The sequence below is a fragment of the Geotrypetes seraphini genome, chromosome 2, assembly GCF_902459505.1.
Source record: "Geotrypetes seraphini chromosome 2, aGeoSer1.1, whole genome shotgun sequence".
Classification (NCBI taxonomy): domain Eukaryota; kingdom Metazoa; phylum Chordata; class Amphibia; order Gymnophiona; family Dermophiidae; genus Geotrypetes; species Geotrypetes seraphini.
The window spans coordinates 209,315,028-209,336,871 of record NC_047085.1 but is presented as its reverse complement, the minus strand read 5'-3'; the positions used below and the strand labels follow the sequence as shown (position 1 = coordinate 209,336,871).

At 41.1% G+C, this 21,844-nt stretch overlaps 1 protein-coding gene across 1 annotated transcript; it reads right to left on the bottom strand.

Annotated features, from left to right (window-relative positions):
* LOC117355794 (tubulin beta-2B chain) lies at positions 1–10,190 on the bottom strand. The gene is made up of 4 exons (XM_033934836.1): positions 10,068–10,190; positions 8,844–8,952; positions 8,419–8,529; positions 1–1,265 (listed from the first exon to the last, which is right to left on the bottom strand). The coding sequence occupies exons 1-4, from the start codon at positions 10,122–10,124 to the stop codon at positions 205–207; spliced, it is 1,338 nt and encodes a 445-aa protein (XP_033790727.1). The 5' UTR covers positions 10,125–10,190; the 3' UTR covers positions 1–204.
* Between the last annotated feature and the right edge of the window lie 11,654 nt (positions 10,191–21,844).

Genomic DNA, 21,844 nt, shown 5'->3' with positions numbered 1-21,844 from the left:
TTTAACTTAAAAAATATTTCAGACAATGACTTTTACTCTGATGGCAGTTAAGTTACAAAATGGTGACATGAGCAGTATTGGGGAGCACTGACAGTATAAAATGGTAGGGAAACAACATGCTTCAGAACAACTTTGAACAGACGTGGTGGCAGTATTGGAACTGTGCCTTTTTTTTTTTTTTTTCACTACAGATTCTATTGACTTTTAAGCCTCGTCATCACCTTCCTCTTCTTCAAATTCCCCTTGCTCATCGGCAGTAGCGTCTTGATATTGCTGGTACTCTGAGACAAGATCATTCATGTTGCTTTCAGCCTCGGTGAACTCCATTTCATCCATCCCCTCGCCGGTGTACCAGTGCAAGAAAGCTTTACGTCGGAACATGGCCGTGAACTGCTCGGAAATTCTCCTGAACAGCTCCTGGATGGCTGTGCTGTTGCCAATAAAGGTGGCTGACATTTTGAGGCCTCGCGGTGGAATGTCACAGACGGCGGTCTTCACGTTGTTAGGGATCCATTCCACAAAGTAGCTGCTGTTTTTGTTCTGAACGTTGAGCATCTGTTCATCGACCTCCTTCATGGACATTCTGCCACGGAACATGGCTGCCACAGTCAGGTAGCGGCCATGGCGTGGGTCACAGGCAGCCATCATGTTCTTGGCGTCAAACATTTGCTGTGTCAGTTCTGGCACCGTTAAAGCACGGTACTGCTGACTGCCACGGCTGGTAAGTGGTGCAAAGCCTGGCATGAAAAAGTGTAGACGCGGGAAAGGCACCATGTTGACGGCCAACTTTCGAAGATCAGCATTCAGCTGGCCAGGAAAGCGAAGACATGTTGTTACGCCACTCATGGTGGCTGAGACCAAATGATTGAGGTCCCCATAGGTTGGTGTAGTGAGTTTTAGTGTGCGGAAGCAGATGTCATACAGGGCTTCATTGTCAATACAGTAGGTTTCATCGGTGTTTTCCACAAGCTGGTGGACGGAGAGGGTAGCATTGTATGGCTCAACAACGGTGTCTGACACCTTAGGAGATGGCATTACACTGAATGTATTCATGATACGATCTGGGTACTCTTCCCTGATTTTACTGATGAGGAGAGTTCCCATCCCAGAGCCAGTGCCACCACCCAGTGAATGGGTCAGTTGGAAACCCTGTAGACAGTCACAGCTTTCAGATTCTTTCCTCACCACATCAAGGACTGAGTCCACCAGCTCAGCTCCTTCTGTATAGTGGCCTTTGGCCCAGTTATTTCCAGCACCACTCTGACCTACAAAAACACAAATTTGAAATATACCGCATTACAACAATGACTACTAAACAATGTTCCTTCAGAGCAATGTTCAGTATTTATTTACAATTCTTTTTTTTACAAAATCCTTGAGGTTTTATTACATTTCCATTTAAATGACAATAATCAAGTTGATCTGCTGTTGAGCTATGCAGTGAAAATAAATTGCCCAGTGGAAGCAATTACAGTAAAATGTATTGCCCAAAAGCTGAGACCAAAATATACTTTGAATGTCACTATTCCCTTATGTAACAATAATATTACTGTAATCTCATAGCTCATTAAACTGCTAGTCTACTTTCTATAACTGTTCTGGAAAATGCAAAAGAGAAAAAGAATTGTTTCATTCTACATTAATTGTGGTATCTCAGTTACTCAACTAGAAATAAAGGGGGCAGATTCTATGTACATGACACACATTTCCATGTGCAAAACTGCATGTTATCCTGAGATGTGCATGCAAATAAATTGGCTAATGAGCCAATTAGCACCAGTAATTGAGTTCTATCAATTATTGGCATTAATTTGCACCATTTTGAATTTGTCCACACATCTTGCTACACACTATTCTATAAAGATCTGTGTGCAAATTTTATAGTGTGCAACTCAAAAGGGGGGGTGGCTATAGGAGGGGCTTCAGTAGGTCAGGAGTGTTCACTAAGGATACACGCAGTATTACAGAATACTGGGGATCTGTACCTTATGTGACAGGATTTCCATCCAATTCAATCTTTCGATTTATATACAGGATCATCCTCTAAACCAGTGGTTCCCAACCCTAGCTAGTCAGATTTTTGGGATAGCCCTAATGAATATGCATGCGAGAGATTTGCATATAATGGAAGAGACAGGCATGCAAATCTGCTCCATGCATATTCATTAGGGCTGTCCTGAAAACCGGTTGGTGGTCCTCCAGGACAGGGTTGGGAACCTCTGCTCTAAACAATAGAGGCTCGACTTGGTTTACATGATAAGGAGAGGTTGTTCTGATTCCTCAGATGAAATTACTTGGGTAACAGTTTTTGAAAAAGAAAAGTCTTTAGATATTTTCTAAAGGCATAAAGAGAAAAAGTGGTTCTGATCTCAACTGGTGGTTCATTCCAGATAGAAGTAAAGATATATACAAAGGAACGAGAAACATAACCTAAAACCTTTATTCCCTTAGTTGAAGGAAAAGAAAGTTTATACAGTTGAGAAGTTCTTGGTCTTGTAGTTCATAAAGAATTAAGAGAAATCCTCTTGACCAAAGTTTGGCATGGAAATCGGTTCTAAGTGCTATTCTATAAATCGGTGGTTCCCAACCCTATACTGGGGAATCACCAGCCAATTAGATGTTCAGGATAGCCCTAATGAATATGCATGAGAGAGATTTGCATATAATGGAGGTGACAGGCATGCAAATCTGCTCCATGCATATTCATTAGGGCTATCCTGAACATCTAATTGGCTGGTGATTCCCCAGTATAGGGTTGGGAACCACCGATTTATAGAATAGCACTTAGAACCGATTTCCATGCCAAACTTTGGTCAAGAGGATTTCTCTTAATTCTTTATGAACTACAAGACCAAGAACTTCTCAACTGTATACACTTCCCCCTCCCCATTCGCGGTTTTGGCACTCGCGATTTCACATAATTGTGATTTTTGGGGGGGAAGGGGGGAACCCCCCTCATAATTTTGCCTTCCCCCCGGCATCCCAGCCTTACCTTGTGGTCTAGTGGGCTTTTGGGGCAGGAGCGATCTTCCTATGCTCCTGCCCCATGTAGATCACCAATAGGAAATGGCTGCCGTGAGCTCCCCTCGTAGTCTCGAGAGACTACGGGAACTCACAGCAGTCATTTCCTATTGGCGATCTGCACGGGGCAGGAGCAAAGGAAGATCGCTACTGCCCCGAAAGCCTGCTTGACCACCAGGTAAGGCCGGGATGCTGGGGGGGGGGAGGCAGGGGTGGGTCAGAGCTGGACCAGAAGATATTTGCGGTATTTCCCTATTTGCAGTCCGGCTCTGCCCCTATCCCCCACGAATAACGAGGGAGAAGTGTAAACTTTCTTTTCCTTCAACTAAGGGAATAAAGGTTATGTTTCCCGAGTTTTACTGTCAGCCTGACCCCTACGCTGCTCGTCTGCAAAAGCATCTAAGCAGCACCTTTGATACAGCCAGCCGACCATGATTTCAGTCTCCTCCCTCTTCCTCGCCAAGGAAGCCATGCCATAAGATGGAGGGACATGCTACCAGCATACTGTAAGCTCATAATAGGCAGGCTGAGGCTGCATGTCAAAAAGCAATGCTGTAGCACACCCAACATTGGCAAGCCTGCCACGCTGCAGAGCCAGTGTCTGAGGTCAGAGACAAGGGCGATTACTGTAACACACAAAGCAGGTGAGCACTGAGCCAGTGTCACCATTAAACAATAGCTCCCAGCCTGAAATTTCAATATGACGTGTTCTCTACCCCAACAGATTTTGAAATGAATGTACTATAATAACAGGCTACTAGCAGAATCAGAGGACTGATGTCGGAAAGCCCACTATAATGTAGGAAAGGGGCTTATGAATGTGAAGGGTGTGGGAAGAGGCTCTTAGTGGCAACAGGGAATAGGCACGGGCCTCTGCCTTACTGTACAAGTACACCATCTCTTATAATAATAATAACAGTTTTTATACCGCAGTACCGTTAAGTTCTATGCAGTTTACAAAAGATTAGTGAAGTACAAGTTGAGTTGACGTACAAGTTGAGTTAACTTAAGGGATGTGGGAACAATAGGGAGAAAGGGCAGGAACACCGTTAGAGAGGGGAAAGAGAGAAGTGGGTCAGCTGTCTAGGTATTTCAGGAATAGGTGAGTTTTGAATACCTCATAAGTGGTGGGCAATAGGAGTTGTTCTAGGTCTTTACCCCATAGAGCTGCTTGATGTGAGAGAAGATGCTCATGGTGTTTTTTTAGTTTGCATCCTCTAATCGGGGGAGAAACGAAATTCAAGTGGGAGCTTCTCTTGTATATGTTGGCTGAGAAGGAGAAGAGGTTAGTGATGTATTTAGGGGTTAGACTGTAAAAAACTTTAAAACAGAGGCAGGCGAACTTAAACTTTACACGAGCTTCCATCGGCAGCCAGTGTAGCTGTTTGAAGTATGGCGTCACGTGATCGAACTTCTTTAGACCGAAGATTAGTCTGACCGCAGTGTTTTGCATTAGTTGTAAGCTGAACTAACCACTTTGAATGATAGGATTGAAGTTCCCTTTTGAAGAAGAAAAGCCTTCAGATTAATTCTCTCCCAACCTGCACTCTTAGCCCTCTGACTTTTCGGTGTAACTGGAAAAAAATTGTTACAAGGCTGTTTGTAGCTAACAGAGGTTATGAATTTCCATTTTGGATAATATAATTTTGATACCACGTAGTACAGTACTCTCAGCGAACCTTAGGCCTTATTATTCTGGTCTTTTCACTGTGTGACTGTGACTGTAAGTACCAGCAAGATGAAAGCTTGTAATCCCAAGAGCTCAGTGTAAAAAGTCTCTTTTTGAATTATCCTTTCACTAGAATTACTGTCCTTTGAATCTTTGTTTTTTTCCTGCCTTATTTTTGTACTGTGATTGGGACTCTTGTACACAAGGAAACATCCTAAAAATTACATGTTAGGGCCCATTGGAACCTCTTCTTCATTTTTGTAAGGGGTCGCAAGATTTTAGAGGCCGAAAGATAGTCAATTCAGAGCAGCAACTGCAAGAGATCCACCAGTGTACTTTTTAACATGGTGCCATTTCTATATGATACTGACAGAATATATGAGGGGGGGTGCTGAAAAGTTCTCAGCCCAACCAACCAATTTCCTAAATTTATTTATTTATAAAATTTCTATTCCACTTATAATCTAAGTGGATTATAATTTATGTAAATTACATTATTTTAAGGCACTTTTAGACACTTCCCTGAGTGTTATTTTGCCACTGTAGCCGAAGAGTGTTATTTCGTTAAGTGCCAGTCTGCAGAAACAAAATTCTGTGTTTTTGAAATTGCTTCAGATCATTGATCGAACCATATTCATGTCATTCTCTTCTTGGCTGGATTGAGAACTTTTCAGCACCCCCTTGGAGGCTAATTTTCAAAACACATAGACTTGCAAAGTTACATATGTTACTATGTAACATTGTAAGTCTAAGCGCTTTGGAAATGAGCACTTGGATTTACTTGCATTATTTACTTCTGAGATGGTGGTTTGTATAATTGTGTTGCTAGTTTCACAGGTTTGACCAGTGCAAATTAAACTTGTATGGAAGAATTTTCTAAGGGATTCAACAGAGGTAAACTGGTGTTAGGCCAGGGAGAAGTTACTTTTGAAAACTGTTCTGGCCCTCCGTAAGTGGAAAACTGTCCTTAAGACATTATTAAGATGAACTTGGGAAAATCCACTGTTTATTTCTAGAATGAGTAGCATAAAATCTTGCCAGGTACTTGGACCTGGATTGGCCACTGTTGGAAACAAGATATTGGTCATGATGGACCTTCAATCTGTCACAGTAGGGCAGTGCTTAGGGGCCGAGGGGCTCAGTGTGGCCCCTGCTATATACCCTATTCCTCTTAAATCTCAGTGCTTGCTTGCTGCTACTTTACCCTCTACATCTGTAAATGACATGAAATAAGAACTCCTTGCTGTCAATAACCCACCAAGATTTTGAAACAGAAATTCCTCAGGAAGGTTCTTTAAAAATCAGATTTCAAACTTCAATACTTATACAAAAGTACTCAAAAGCCTACGAAGGGCTGCTGAAAAGTTCTCAGCCCAACCAACAAAGTCTCCAGCGAGGGCTATACACTTTGTCCAGCGATTTTCTACCTTTTTCATTCTATATTTTTCTTACTGAAACAAAAAAGTGGAAAATCACTGGTCTGTGTTTAGGCCTTGATGGAGACTGACCCAACTTTGTTGGTTGGGCTGAGAACTTTTCAGTGGCCCCTCATACAAGCAGAGAAAACTTAACAGAAAATTACCCTCCCCATAAATAGCCTTTACAGTGCTGAGAAAAAGCTTGTGAACCACCTGAGATGACAAGAGAGTTGAAACAGTCAGGAATGGAAAAAAAAAAAATGATCCAAGGTTGTCAAGGGTGATATGACAAACTGATCCACAGTTATAGAAAATGTTAGATAAAGTTACTGTTTCTGAATGAAGGTTCATGTACTTTTCCACATTATGAGACATAGGGCTCCTTTTACTAAGGTGCACTAGGGCTTTAATGCGCAGAATAGCACATGCTAGACCTTAACACCAGCATTGATCTGGCGTTAGTTCTAGAGGCATAGCGCACGGTAATTTCCATCGTGCGCTAAAAACGCTAGCGCACCTTAGTAAAAGGAGCCCTTACCGTTGAATCTTTTTTTTATTTATTCTAAGTTTAATATATTCTCTTTGTCTAACCTATTTAGCCAGTGGGATTAATGTATTTTTCAGGGTTTAGATTAAGATCTAATTGTGTTTTAAGTATACATTATGATATTGGCCCTTTTAGAAAGTTCACAATGGTTTTCTTGGCAATGCATGCTTTGTTACTCTTTTATTCTAGCTCCACATTCCAGCATATTATTTGTATAAACTGGAATATATTTTACTTAGGGCCTGATTTGCTAATAATTTTCCCATAGATAAAGAACAGGAGAAAAGCCATCATAAATCAGACCTCTAGTATCGTCAGTCGTCTCTTCCATGCTTTATTCCTCACAAGCACCACAGTGCCAAATGCAGGAGTCACATGAGGGGAGAGATGACAAAGACCTTAAATATTTATAAAGGTATAAATAACATACAAAACGTAATCATTCTTTAGGGGAAAGAATGTTGTAAATCAGGAATTCCCAAACTTGTCCTGGGGGAGCCCAAGCTGGTCAAGTTTTCAGGATTTCTACAATTAATACGCACAAGAGAGATTTGTATACTAAGGAGGCAAGAGTATGTAAATCAATCTCTTGAATACTGTGGATATCCTGAAAACCTGGCTGGCTGGGGTTTCCCCAGGACAGGTTTGGGCATCACTGTTTTAAGGCAAAGGGAGATTGAAAGGGAGTAAGCCAGGGGTGTCAAAGTCCCTCCTCGAGGGCTGCAATCCAGTTGGGTTTTCAGGATTTCCCCCCAATGAATATGCATGAGATCTATTTGCATGCACTGCTTTCATTGTATGCTAATAGATCTCATGCATATTCATCGGGGAAATCCTGAAAACCTGACTGGATTGCAGCCCTCGAGGAGGGACTTTGACACCCCTGGAGTAAGTGCAGGAGTACGAAGGAAGCGTCTATTCAAGAAGAAGTGAATGCATGGAATGGTTTCCTAAAGGAGCCGGTGGAGGCCAGCACACTATGTGAAGTGAAGAAAGTATGAAATGCACATAGAGGATTCTTGGCTGCACAGAAATGAGTACAAAACTATAGAACAAGCATGATTTGTAGTATTGAAACAGAAGAGAAAGCTGCACAGACTAGATAAACCTTACACTTTTACACTTAAAACCCATCCTAGAAGACATATGCACAGCTGTTGGCGGCTGTTATAGTGCACAGATCCTTGTGATTTGGAGGGGGAGGGGCAAGGAATGAGGGAGATTCTCAGGTTGAGAATATTTTCACAGCTTCAGGGTTCTAGATCAGTGGTTGCCCAACCCTGTCCTGGAGGACCACCAGCCCAGTTTGGGTTGAATATGCATGAGAGGTGACAGGCATGCAAATCTGCCCCCATGCATATTCATTAGAGCTATCCTGAAAACCTGACTGCCTGGTGGTCCTCCAGGACAGGGTTAGGAACCACTGTAGATCATGCCTATCCTGAGGTGTAGAATTCTTTATCAGAAACTAAATCTACGTACATCTGTTAAGGGGCAGGCTACATTCTTACTGCTAAGTAGCTGCAATGTTCCTGAAATGCATCTTTTCACCTTTTTTTGTTGTAATAACCGTAAGTTTAAAAAATCCTCTCCCTTGAAACTCATTTGGTGAATAAACACTATAAGATAGTGTTAGATGGAGATGCAAAAATAATACACAATTCAGACTCATGGTGGTTGAACAAATCCAGGAATAGGGAGAATAATTTTGTGGTGGGGCATGTTGAAAGAAAATGAAACGTGCTACCCTTTGGAAGACATACCAAACACGTAGTTGTCGGGTCTAAAGATTTGGCCAAATGGTCCAGATCTGACTGAGTCCATCGTTCCGGGTTCCAAATCGACCAGGATTGCACGTGGTACGAATTTATTACCTGTGGAAGGAAGGGGAAAGTAAAGCTGTTGTAAAGCTTCAGCCAGCATTTAAACAAGAGGAGCAGTGTGTGGAAAGCAACTTCCTCACCAGAACACAATCATTCAGCTCAGGGAAACCAGAAAGCCAGTCAACCACTACAGCCAAAGACCATGTTGTATAACCCTTCCCAATGATTTTTTTTTTTTTTATTGTTCGTAGGAAAACTGTCTTTTCAAATACAGATCACAGACATACACACAGAATTACACTCCTGTTACAGAAGGCAGATTAGGAAGCGAGAGTTGAACGTCAAAAAAATAATCATGAAATTACCAGTAGCTTCATTATAGTAGACGTTGATTCGTTCTAATTGCAGATCACTGTCTCCATGATAGCTACCAGTGGGATCAATGCCGTGCTCATCGCTAATAACCTCCCAAAACTACAAAAGCAAGAGGGAGAGAAGGTGCCGTTACCCAATATGCACATCAATCCCCATTCCAGATGCACAGGAGCAAAAATGTCTGTCTCTGACATAGCCTACAACTGAAAATTCCCATTCATTCACATAGTGTGTGGAAGGGGGAGGAGGGAGGGGAAGACATTTTATCAAAGGCATTGAAAATAATGTTACATTTGTAAAGTGGAATTAACTGTGTTAGAGAAAGGCTGGTGAAATGAAGTAGGTGAGGCTAGCCAGGCTAGGGGGAACAAGAGATTCTACATGTCTGATATCTGCTAGAGAAATGCTAAATTCACCATTTTGCTATTTAGAAAGCCTTTACTATAATTGGTGTTTTTTGATTATTTACAGTATTTATTACAAAACATTTTAAAATTTGTAACAGCAAAGCATAATGTATTCAATAGGAAAACATGAAGTATTAAAAACCATTATCCACATTCAGCAGCTCATCCATGGCTATATCCCCCCTTTCCCCTCCTCTGATCTCTATGTCACTAGTCATAAGATGACCCTCCCCGGAGCAATTTCTTTCTAGTACCAGTAGACCTACACCTTTCTCTAATATCACTGTGAAATATCCAGTGTCCCTCTAAAACTGGTGCAAAGAAACCCCCATGCTTAACTGTATATACAAAGTCTACTGGTTTAAAGCCATTTAAACCCCCCCCCCCCCTATCTATATGATATTTCATTTTAGGAGGGGGGGATAAGACATAAAATCCAGACAGTACAGATTTAAAACACGATTGTCCTGGGAGCAATCATAAACACAAAAATCGTCTTTGATCATGCGAAAACATTTTAAGTAAAACAAACAAACAAACAACACACCCAACCCAAAACGTGCAACTACTGTATCTTGTTCATAGTTAGGTGAATCTTCAGTAAAGCCCATTATTGAACAATAGCACGGCGTCTCTTCTATCACAGTGAACCATTCAGACAATCATCAAAGAGATTTTGGCAGTCTGCAAAGGACACGCTGGAAAAGGCTTGCTTTTTGGCCACCTATCTTCTATCCTACACACTAGATAGATGAATAGTTAGATAGGTGGGTAGATAACAAGAATAGCCATCATTCCATTTTTCACCTTGGCTCCAATCTGGTTTCCGCACTGGCCAGCCTGGATGTGCACAATTTCACGCATGATTCCTTTGCCGAGCGATGCCACTTGCTACCCACAAATGCCAATCCTGCCGGCGCCCCGCTCCTAGCTGCAGGTCTCCCGATGCCACTGCCGCAGTGAACCCCCCGGGTTTATAGCGGAGTGGGCGCGACTGTGCCTCTGAACTGTCACTCACCCCCGGGCTCGGGTGATGTAATACGAGAAGGAAGAGCCTATCGGCGTGCAGGGGAGGCGGGCGCAGTGTGCTGCATCGTCTATCTCCACTCAAGACCAAAGGGGGAGGGGCGTGCGCCGTTTAGGGAAAGAGGTACTGAGGATGGGAAATTAGAGTATCTTCAGCAGAAAATTAAGTGTTAAAAAACAGAAGGGGAGGAAAGCACGGAAAGATCAGAATTCCAGCACATGTCTTCCTCTGCCGCATTTCTGTAGTACTGGCGAACCATGGCATGCAAAGATATCCTTCTCCCGATTCATTCTACAACCTTCGTGGTTCTTTGTATTCATTCATGGTCTAAAAGTAAACTGTCAAAGGAACCTGCAACTTGTATTTTTTTCACAAAAAAAAAAGCAAGTCTATCAAAATGATCTGCACTGTGGATTTGAAATGTGCACGTTTGATTTACACATTATTCAGGATATTCAGTAAATAATAGAAGAGAACTATGTCCCTATGTCGGGTTCTGCAGAGTGGAGGGGAAGGAGAGGATGCCTGATGAACTCTTTCCCCTTTGCTTTGTAGGATAATGTGAGTTTCATCTAACCTTAGCCTTCAAACCTGACAGCATTGACATGGGATAGAAAGGCTAAGTCAGTATATAGATCCTACTGTCTGTAAGAATGAATGAAATAGTCCAGCCAAATCGGACTTGATGGCATTAACAAGAAACAATCGACCTAGTTGATTGATGGTATCCATTTTCAAATCCCTTTTATGCAATAAACATATATCAAGTGTAAACCATAAATAAATAACTGGCTTTTTCTAAGAACTGGGTTAACATTTAGGGGTGCTTTGAAGATACCCCAGCCAGGGCCCCTCCACTAATTGTCCTTTACCCTTACCCTTAATCCAACCCTATACAGGTCCTCTTTCGCCCCCCAGAGACTGCCCCATTCCTTTCATGCATTTCTTGCACCCTCCCCTCATCACTATAAATTATATTCTAGAGCAGATGTAAAATGAACACGATTTGCTTCTTGGAAAGCAGTGTTTGCTAGGACTGCAAATTGTCAGTTTCCTTATGTGTCTCAGGCCTTTAAAGTGTTCCCAGGAGCCATGTTTTCTGGCACTTTGCCCCCACAGGAGAATGAAACAAAGCCAAGCTCTCAGGAAAATGAGTCTTAACATAAAATTAAAATATAGTTGTGTGACATCAAGTCAGTATTCACAGAGGGACCCTGGTAACAACCATAGGCAGTTGGCAACTCAGGAGGCTAAAGTGGGGCAGGCAGAGATAAGACAGGCCAGTTGAAACATTAAGGCATGGGTGTACATAAGAACATAAGAAACGCCTTTGCCAGATCAGACCTTAGGTCCATCTATTCCGGTGACCCACACACACGGAGGCCAAGCCAGGTGCTCCCAGATGGAGACCCTGATCACCCGTATCCCTCAATGTGATTTGCAAGGAGGTGTGCATCCAACTTACACTTGAAACCCAGAATGGTAGTCTCCGTCACCACCTCCTCCGGGAGAGCATTCCAAGCGTCCACCACTCGTTGTATGAAACAGAACTTCCTGACATTTGTCCTGAGCCTGCTGCCCTTCAGCTTTAGTTCATGACCTCTTGTCCTTTTCACTTTTGACAATGTGAACAATGATGATTCTTGCTCTATTTTGTCGAATCCTTTCAGTATTTTAAACGTCTCAATCATATCCCCTCAGTCTCCTCCTCTCGAGGATGAACAATCCCAGTCTTCCGAGTCATTCTTTGTAGCTCAAATTTTCCATACCTTTTACTAACTTCGTGGCTCGCCTCTGCACCCTTTCCAGGAGGGTTATATCCTTTTTTAGGTATGGAGACCAGTGCTGGACACAGTACTCCAAGTGTGGTCTGACCATTGCTCTGTAAAGCGGCATTATAACGTCCGTCAATCTACTCGTGATCCCCTTCTTTATCATGCCCAAAATTCTGTTTGCTTTCTTTGCCGCTGTTGCGCATTGAGTTGACGGTTTCAGGTTCCTGTCTATCAGTACCTCCAGATCTCTTTGTTGTTCAGTTTTGGCCAATGTTACACCTAACATTTTATATTCATGTTCCTTATTTTTCTTACCCAGGTGCATCACCTTGCATTTGTCTATGTTAAACTTCATCTGCCACTTTTCCACCCATTCCTCCTCTCAAAGTCCCTCCTTGAGGGCCGCAATCCAGTTGGGTTTTCAGGATTTCCCCAATGAATATGCATGAGATCTATCTGCATGCACTGCTTTCAATGCATATTCATTGGGGAAATCCTGAAAACCCAACCGGATTGTGGCCCTCAAGGAGGGACTTTGAGATCCCTGCTCCAGAACAATCCCTCCACCTTGAAACAGCATGTAAATGATCCTTCACTTCCTTCCAAAGCTATGGAATCTAATACCTCAGCACATCAGACCATTGGAAAGCCTAATGATCTTCAGGAAAGCAGTGAAACCTATCTCTTCTGATGACCCACTACAGTCTTTGAACTTATATATACTGTATATAGACTAGTAATTGACCATATTCATATCTACATAAGCATACAAACAAATCTGCAAATGACAACCATAACCGATAGTCATGATTAAAAATGCTTTCTGGGTAGTCTTGTTGATTTGGACCTGCATTGTGCAGCATCTGTCTAGCGTTACTCCTAGGAGTTTGAGAGTGGACTGTATTGGGTATTTGGTGGCATTTATTTCTAGTTCTGTGATGGATGGGCTTTTGTCCTTTTCGAGCAGTAGAAATTTTGTTTTGTCTGAGTTTTAGCTTCAATTTGTGGTCTACCATCCATTTTTCCACTGCTTCTAGTGTTTTTTTCAGTTTTTCTGTTGAGGTGGGGTCTGGAAAATCGAAGGGTAGGAGTATGGTGATGTCGTCTGCATAGCTGAACGATGTTACATTTAGATTATCTAGGGTGGTCCCTAGGGAGGATATAAAGAGGTTGAACAGCGTAGGCGAGAGTGGTGAACCTTGTGGAACTCCACAGGGGTTGGACCAGGGTTCTGATTTAAGATCATTTGTCTTTACTCTGTATGTTCTTGATTTAAGGAATCCTTGGAACCAGTACCCTGCCTGAGATCCCTATGGCTTCAAGTATCTGTAGTAGAATGGTGTGGTCAACCAGGTCAAATGCAGCGGAGAGATCAAGTTGAATTATTAACATCCTTCTGCCTTTGCTAAGGTGCTGTCAGGCTATATCTAGTAAGGTTACTAGATATAGCCCGACTACTTCAGGGCTATATCTAGTAACTGACTACTTCAGTTGGGATGGAGTATGAGATCTGAGTATGACAGTGCTTTTAGTGAACATAGAGATGTGCCACAGAAGTCAGGAGCAGAAAGGAAACAGAAAATGACGGCAAAGACCAAATGACCTCCGACGACCAATTTCAACAAACTCCTTCCTCTTTCTTGGCGATCCGCTGTGCTTGTCCCATGCTTCCTTAAATTCAGATATAGTTCTTGCTCCACCACCTTCCCTGGGCAGCTGTTCCAAGCATCTCCCACTTTCTGTAAAATAGGCCAAATTTTTGCTCCAATGTAACTAAAACACAATTCATAAAGCTTTTTAGATCAAATATTTTTTAATCATGGAAAAGCTAGCATCACTCTTCTAGTAACAAGTTTTCCAAAGGTTTTGCTACCGATAAATCCCTTCAAAATAAACATAAATATAATTTCCCACTATCATGTAGGAAATTTGAGAAATACGATGGTATCTTTAATTGACTATAACAAGTTTTAATGCACAAAGTATCTAATATGCTGTGATAGTTCACCGTAGCTAAAAGTGTTTTCCCGCTTATTTTCATTTGTACTCTATGTCTAGTGCATCTCATTGCAGTATCCAACAATAGTTAGCACTGATAGATGCTAGTTGCCCTATTTTTTTTTTCACAGTGGCAATGTCCTGGTGAAACCTTTCACTGTGTTCGTGGCTGACTGCACCAAGATTTGCAGCGAAGAAGTCCAAGTGTGAATGTAGAAAATGCATCTTCAGTGAAATGTGGCACTTCATGATTTTGTATGCTCTAAGAGGTTTGTCAACCAGTTGAATATAGTTTTGTGGTCTACAACTGCCAAGAAAATTCTCAATGACATCCTTGAATGCTTTCCAGTTGATTTTCTCTGGCCCGACTAACAGATCTTCAAATCTCTCATCATTGATGATGTGTCTGATCTGTGGACCGACAAAAATGTCTTCCTTAATCTTGGTATCAGTTATGTTTGGAAACATCTGTCTTAGATAAAGAAAACCTTTGCCTTCCTTGTTCATCACTTTTACAAAATTTAATCAGCCCAAGTTTTATGTGAAGGGGAGGCAAAAATATCTTTGTCGGGTCAACAAGTGGTTCATGTACCATATTTTTCTGTCTTGGAACCAAATTCTTACAAAGTAGCCAGGTCTTTTGAATGTAATGCAACTTCTTAGCATGGCTGTCCCATTCACAAATAAAACAACAGTGCTTGATATATTCAAGCTGCATTCCAAATAGCAGAGCTACTACTTTAAGATCACCGCAGATGTTTCAGTTGAACTTTGTATGCAAACTGCTTTTATATAGCCTTTTCAGGCAGCATCCATCAAGTCTTAGCATCCAGTTTAACCAATTCCTAATCCACAACTGAACTTTGCCACCTATCCCTCAATTCTTTAATTTTCTCAGGAGCCTCTGAGGAACTTTGTCAAAAGCTTTCTGTCTAAATAAACTACATCAACCGGCTGGCTCACCTTTATCCTCATGTTTATTCACACCTTCAAAGAAGTCCAGCAAATTGGTGAGGCAAGATCTTCCTCAGCTGAACCCATGCTCTGTCCCATTAAATCATGTTTGTCTACGTGTTCCACAATTTTATTTTTTATAATTGTTTCCATTATTTTGCCCAGCTCTGAAGTCAGGCTTACCGGTCTGTAATTTCCCGGATCTCCCCTGGAACCCTTTTTAAAAATCAGCATAACATTGACCACTCTCAGCAGGTCACCAATTTCATGTTTGAGTTCTTTTAGTATCCTGGGATGTATACCATCTAGTCCAGGTGATTTATCTCTTTTTAACTTCTCGATTTGGCTTAGTACATCTTCCAGATTTACTGAGATTTCTTTCAGTTCCTCCGCATCATCACCATTGAAAACCATTTCTGTTTCAGGTAGATCTCTTACATCTTCTGTAAAGACCAAAGCAAAGAATTCATTCAGTCTCTCCGCTATGGCCTTATTCTCCCTGAGTGTTCCTTTTGCTCCTTGATCATCCAATGGTCCCACGGATTCTCTCACTGGTTTTCTGTTTCTGATGTACCTAAAAAAAATTATTATGAGTGTTTGCCTCTTTGGCATTTTCTCTTCATATTCTTTCTTAGCTTTCTTTATCATTCTTCTTAGCTTTCTTTATCAATGCTTTGCTTCTAACTTGCCAGTGCTTATGTCTCTTCTTATTTTCTTCATTTGGTTCCTTTTTCCATTCTTAAAGGATGTTTTTTTGGCTCTAATAGTCTATTTTACTTCACCTTTTAACCATGCTGGCTCTCGTTTCCTCTTTTTTTCCACCTTTGTTAATACATGTAATACATCTGGTCTGGGCTTCCATGATGGTATTTTTAAATAACATCCACACCTGGTTTACAGTCCTTTGCAACTGATCCTTTTAGCTTATTTTCAACCATTTTTCTCATTTTCTCATAGTTGCCCTTTTGAAAATTAAATGCTGCTAAAGTAGATAAGAGGCTATTAAAGTACCACGGGGCTTACTGTGGATTTGAACCCACCACCTTGGGAAGATGCAAGAAGCAGCCTTAACCACTCCTTTGGAGTTCGACAGATCAAGGCATACAAACATGAAAAAATTCAAGCAGAATGTACAACAACAGAGGACGTTACAGAGGATATCAGAGGGATGTGGATTAGAGAATGACACGGTGACATAATTCATCACCGTTACCGTCCCCGCGGATAACCGCGGGAAATAATCCCATGTCATTTTTTAGTGTCTATTTCAGCCTCAGTCCTTCTACACCAGCATTCTTCAAAGCAAAGCTTGAGGGTCAGTGGTTTTAGCCATTCATACTCTGATTCTTCCCTCTCTCCTTAAAGAATGACATGAAGATGGTTTACCGCGGTTATCCGCGGAGACGGGGACAGTGATGAATTTTGTTACCGTTTCATTCTCTAATGTGGATCAATACAGGGTACCGTACAGAGGCGGGTACAGAGGTCCCCACAGGGGCAGGGGGAAAACCAACCCCTATTACAAGGATTGATGAATGAGATACTGGTCATCAATTTATCTTCTCACTCATTATCAGCAACACAGATTAACGTTTTACAAAAAGGTTTATCTTTTGTTCCCACCAGCCGATATGATGCATTTCAGACACGTATTGACCTTTATAAATTCAAAAGAAAGTTACATATTCACCATTTTTTCAATAAAGACCAGTTAATTAATACATATACAGACTCATCTATTCTCAAGAAGAAGTCCAAATGGATCCCTCCAGGTATATGTGACCCAGTCATTACCACTTTTTATGAATGTGTTCTCAGAGATGTAACTAATATGGAAAAGAATCATAAATATGTAAAACATAAACAGAATATGGACCATCTAGAAATTAGAGCTATTGATGAACTCAAGAAAAATGCAGACATAGTTATTAAACCTGCAGATAAGGGAGGTGGGATAGTAATTATGGACAGAAAGAAGTATATTAAAGAGATTTATAGACAGATCACAGATGTTACATTCTACATGCCGCTAGATAATGACCCTACGCCTCATTTAATGGATGAAATAAAAGAATTGGTTGAGACAGCGCACAGTACAGGATATATTACTTTAAAAGAAAAACAGTTCTTAACTAACGAACACCCTGTTATACCAACCATATACATTTTACCCAAAATTCATAAAACACTTGTAGATCCCCCAGGAAGGCCAATCATATCAGCTAATGGTTCAGTCTTAGAACCCTTATCGGATTTTACAGATTTTTTTTCTCCGTCCACATGTACCTTTGATAACTTCATATGTCCGCGATTCAGCCCATATGATCAATATTCTAGATAAGTTCGATGGAGACCTTGAAGAAGTAATTCTCGTGACCCTTGACATCGAATCAATTTACATGAATATTCCCCAGATGGAGGCAATAAGCGTCATTGAAAGAACATTGGCTAACAGAAATACCTCTGAACGCTGAGCAAGGGACATCGACGCCTTCTTGAAAGCTCAAGGTTTGAAAAATAATAAAACATGCGAAATGACACCAGCGTAAGATTTTAAAAATTATAATTAAGATTTATTTAGGTATTGTTTCTATTTTTCCATTATGAGATCAAAAGAATAAAGCAAAGCATAATTGCTTGCATTAACAGTTGCGCTAATGGGAGATCATTATAGTTACCAAATGCTGGCCTTCTGATAACGAGCTCACCTCAGGATCTCATGACCTTCTATTATATACTTTTGGCTCAATGACATCATCAGGTTGACAACCAATAACAATTCACAAAGGAGGTGTTTCAAATTAGACAAAAACAAAAGTTTCAGAAAAGTACATTTGTTTGCTTATAGTCGTTTCTGAATATAAATCATAATTTTCACAAAAGTATATTAAGAGAAATTATTTGTTAAAAAGATGCTGAAAAGTTCTCAGCCCTTCCATGCTGAAAATTGGTCAGCTTGCTTGTCAGCTAAGTTTCATCCACAGTTCCACACACAGTGCTGAAAAGTTGTCAGCCTGAAGGAGGAGGGGCTGGTCTCCCCCTGAGCTGACAGCTTCACACAAAAGCCTGCCTATGTTAGAGCAGGAGTCTCTGACTTAATTACTTCCAGATGTTGCTTTAGGATTTCTTTAGGTTGCAAAGATATATAATGTTTTTCAAAACCCATTCCTTTGTTCAATACACAGCCATACACACACTCCAGTCATATTTGCTTGGCCAAGCTTCCATACATTCATAATTTTCATTCAAAACTATATTTAATTCCTGTTATATCTCAGTTTGGGACACGTTACTAACTTGTCTAAAGCAAGCACATGTGGTATTAACACCACGATGCTGAGAACAAAGACCTGGAAACCAAAATGGATTCCAAAAACTGAGAAGATATAACAAAGACAGAGAACCAAAATGGATTCCTCTGGTTTCCTTCATGATCTGGCCCAACAGCAAAGTACATAAAAAATATTATTATACTTTCCCTTATATTAATCTGTAGTGTGTTTTTCTCTGGCTTTAGCTACATTTATATTTAGATTTTTTATTCACCTTTTTTCGTACGCTTCCATTGGGTGTGGCCTTAACTAACACATATGCTTGTATCTAACTTAAAGTACCCAGAATCATACGAAAAACAGGCACTTTTGTAGAAAAACTCCACAAAAATACTGCACTATCATGTTCTGACATCCATTCCATTACCGTCCCATAAACATCACCCTGTAGGGATATTTCCGTATTCACACCTGTGGGTTAGGCCTCTCTGATGTTATCAAAGCCTGAACCATTCTCAAGAAATCTTTCTGCCGAACAAGAGATTTTTCCAAGCATGAATTACAAGAAGAAAGAAGTACACAGCTTTGCTGTTTCTGCCTGATGCATTATGGGTATGTACCAGAATGTTGCTATACAAGGACATTCATATGTGCTTTAATAATGGGACAGTGTGAATCTTGAATAAATTTTCCTGTTCTTATCTGTCTAACGGCCCTGGGTCTTCCAGCCTATATGATACTTTCCACAGAAAGGCTATTCATCCAAGTTTTGTTTCTGGATTGGTCCGAGAGGTCATTTGATGAGATACAAGAAAGATGGCTAATTAATTAATTAGTTAGTCTGTGATAAGGTCCGGGGAAGCTCAGATCTGCTCACAGATGTTCTAAATGTAAACTTTTTCTTTCAATAATTAGACCTGTAAGATACCTCGTGTGACTCTCTTCCTAAGAGAGAGAAATTCAGACATTTAAAACGGCTCTGAACTCAGCACGGAACGGGACTTGTTTGCGGATGATTTATAGCCTCATCAAGGATTGTCAACACGTGTACCTTTAACAACCGGATTCCTGACGTCTACCAAAGCTACCAAGAAGTTTTCCCTTCCACCTAATTTCGCCTGAGCGACTGACCCTAAGGTGAGAATACGGGATTTACAATCTTATCAGCTGGGTTAGATAAGGATCACTTGTGATAAAGGATACGGGTTGAAAAGCTCCATTGGTGATAATATAATTACACTGCACAACAATTTTTTGGTTAAGTCTTGATTCCTGAAAAGTTTTTGGTGATTATGACAGGTACCAACTTGGTATGCTCAAATATGGTTTTGGTTTTACTGCATCACGTAAGAACTATGAGAAATAGACATTTTTATGTTTACTGACAATAAAATATATAGTCAAGTTTACGTTTCGCACAAGCGACTAAATGAAACAGAATTAAAAGTGTTTTGCTCCCGAGTTTCTTTTATATTCAGTGTCTGGTGCATCACGTTGTAGCATCCAACAATAGTCGGCAAGCATTGACGGATTCCAATTGCCCTGGTATCGTTTCTCCATCGTAGCTATGTCTTGATGAAACCTTTCACCGTGCTCGTCACTCACAGCACCGAGATTTGCGGGGAAGAAGTCCAAGTGTGAATGGAGGAAATGAATCTTGAGTGACATATTGCACTTCATTCTCTTGTATGCTTTGAGAAGTTTGTCTACCAGCTGAATGTAGTTTGGGGCTCTGTAATTGCCCAGAAAATTGTCAACAACGTCTTTCAAGGCTTTCCAGCCAATTTTTTCCGGCCCAACTAACAGATCTTCAAATCGCTTGTCACTCATAACATGTCTGATCTGGGGGCCAACAAAAATACCCTCTTTGATCTTGGCATCAGTTATTCTTGGGAACATCTGTCTTAAATAACGAAAACCTTCCCCTTCCTTGTTCATTGCTTTCACAAAATTCTTCATGAGTCCCAGTTTAATGTGAAGAGGAGGCAAAAATATCTTTGTCGGGTCAACAAGCGATTCATGTGCTACATTTTTCTGTCCTGGAACTAACTTTTTACGGAGTGGCCAGTTCTTTCTAGAATAGTGCGACTCTCTGTCTCGGCTGTCCCATTCGCAGATGAAACAGCAGTACTTTGTATAGCCAAGCTGCAGTCCTAGTAACAGAGCAACGACTTTGAGGTCTCCACAGATATTCCAGTTATACCTAGTATACTGGACATACTTTAGTAACATTTCCATATTCTCATATGTTTCTTTCATATGTGCTGCATAGCCAACAGGTACTGAAGGATAAACGTTGCCATTGTGCAACAGAACAGCTTTCAGGCTTAACATTGACGAATCAATGAAAAGACGCCACTCTTCCGGGTTGTGATCACAACCAAAGACCGAGAACAATCCTTCAATGTCACAACAGAAACAGAGACTGTCGACTTGTGCAAAAAATTTGGTTATATCATGATGCCGGTCTCGAAACACAGAAATTTTCGTACCTGGTGATAGCAAACACCATTCCTGCAGTCTCGAACCTAGCAGCTCAGCTTTTGCTTTTGACAGACCCAAATCTCTGACCAAATCGTTCAATTCGGACTGTGTTATCAGATGTGGATCGCCTGATGAGGATGGTTCAAAATCCGGGTCAATGTCACTGTTAGAACCCTGCACTGCAGTTTCTTCATCTGGTTCGTCTAAGGTCCAATCCTCTGGTGGTTTCGGAACTGGAAGACTGTCATCATGTGGCATGGGTCTCATTGCTGAAGGCAGATTAGGATATTCAATTGACTTCTTGTTTTTGGCAGAGAAACCAGACACATTAGTCAAACAGAAATAACAGTCCGTCACATGGTCTTTCTGTTCTCGCCATATCATCGGAACAGCAAATGGCATCGTCTTTCGAGTACCTCTGAGCCAGGCTCTCAGACTAACAGCACATGTCGCACAGCAAATGTGAGGCGCCCATTGCTTGTCTTGATCACCTATTTTGCAGCCAAAATACAGATGATAGGCTTTCTTTACAAGGGCAGTCATCGAACGTCTCTGAGGCGTAAGTGTATATTCCCCACAGATATAGCAGAATGTGTCGCGGCTGTTACGACACCGACGAGACATATTGCCCGACACCAAAACGTCTATAGCATCAAGCTTACTTACTGTTATATTGCTACAGCTACTATACTACTATACTTTACTATACTGATACTATATACACACACGGACTATCTATATTAACCAAATGAGCAGGATCGGTGTATGGAAGCCACCATTATAGCATGGTGAGACAGTGCAAGCTCGTTCAGACCTGCCCAGACATGCCCAGGATGTCATCTTCCATAAAACAGCTTCCAACCTGGCTAGATTTTATGCATGGACATACCCAGGCGGCACAAACCGTTGTTGATAAGACACTTATGGGAGAAAAAATTGTTTGCATCCAAATATAAGAAAAAATCACGACAAAATTGAAGATTTCTCTGAAATGGTACGTGATGGGTAATTTTTGATGTAATATTCATGATCAGCACCCAAAATTCTATAAGAAACACCCAGCAGTGTTCAGGA

Coding starts and splice junctions, on each gene's coding strand:
- LOC117355794 (XM_033934836.1), bottom strand. CDS start 10,124: ATGCGTGAAATTGTGCACATCCAGGCTGGCCAGTGCGGAAACCAGATT. Junction 8,530..8,843: donor CTACTATAATGAAGCTACTG/GTAATTTCATGA, acceptor TTCCTTCCACAG/GTAATAAATTCGTACCACGT. Junction 1,266..8,418: donor ACCCGACAACTACGTGTTTG/GTATGTCTTCCA, acceptor GTGTTTTTGTAG/GTCAGAGTGGTGCTGGAAAT.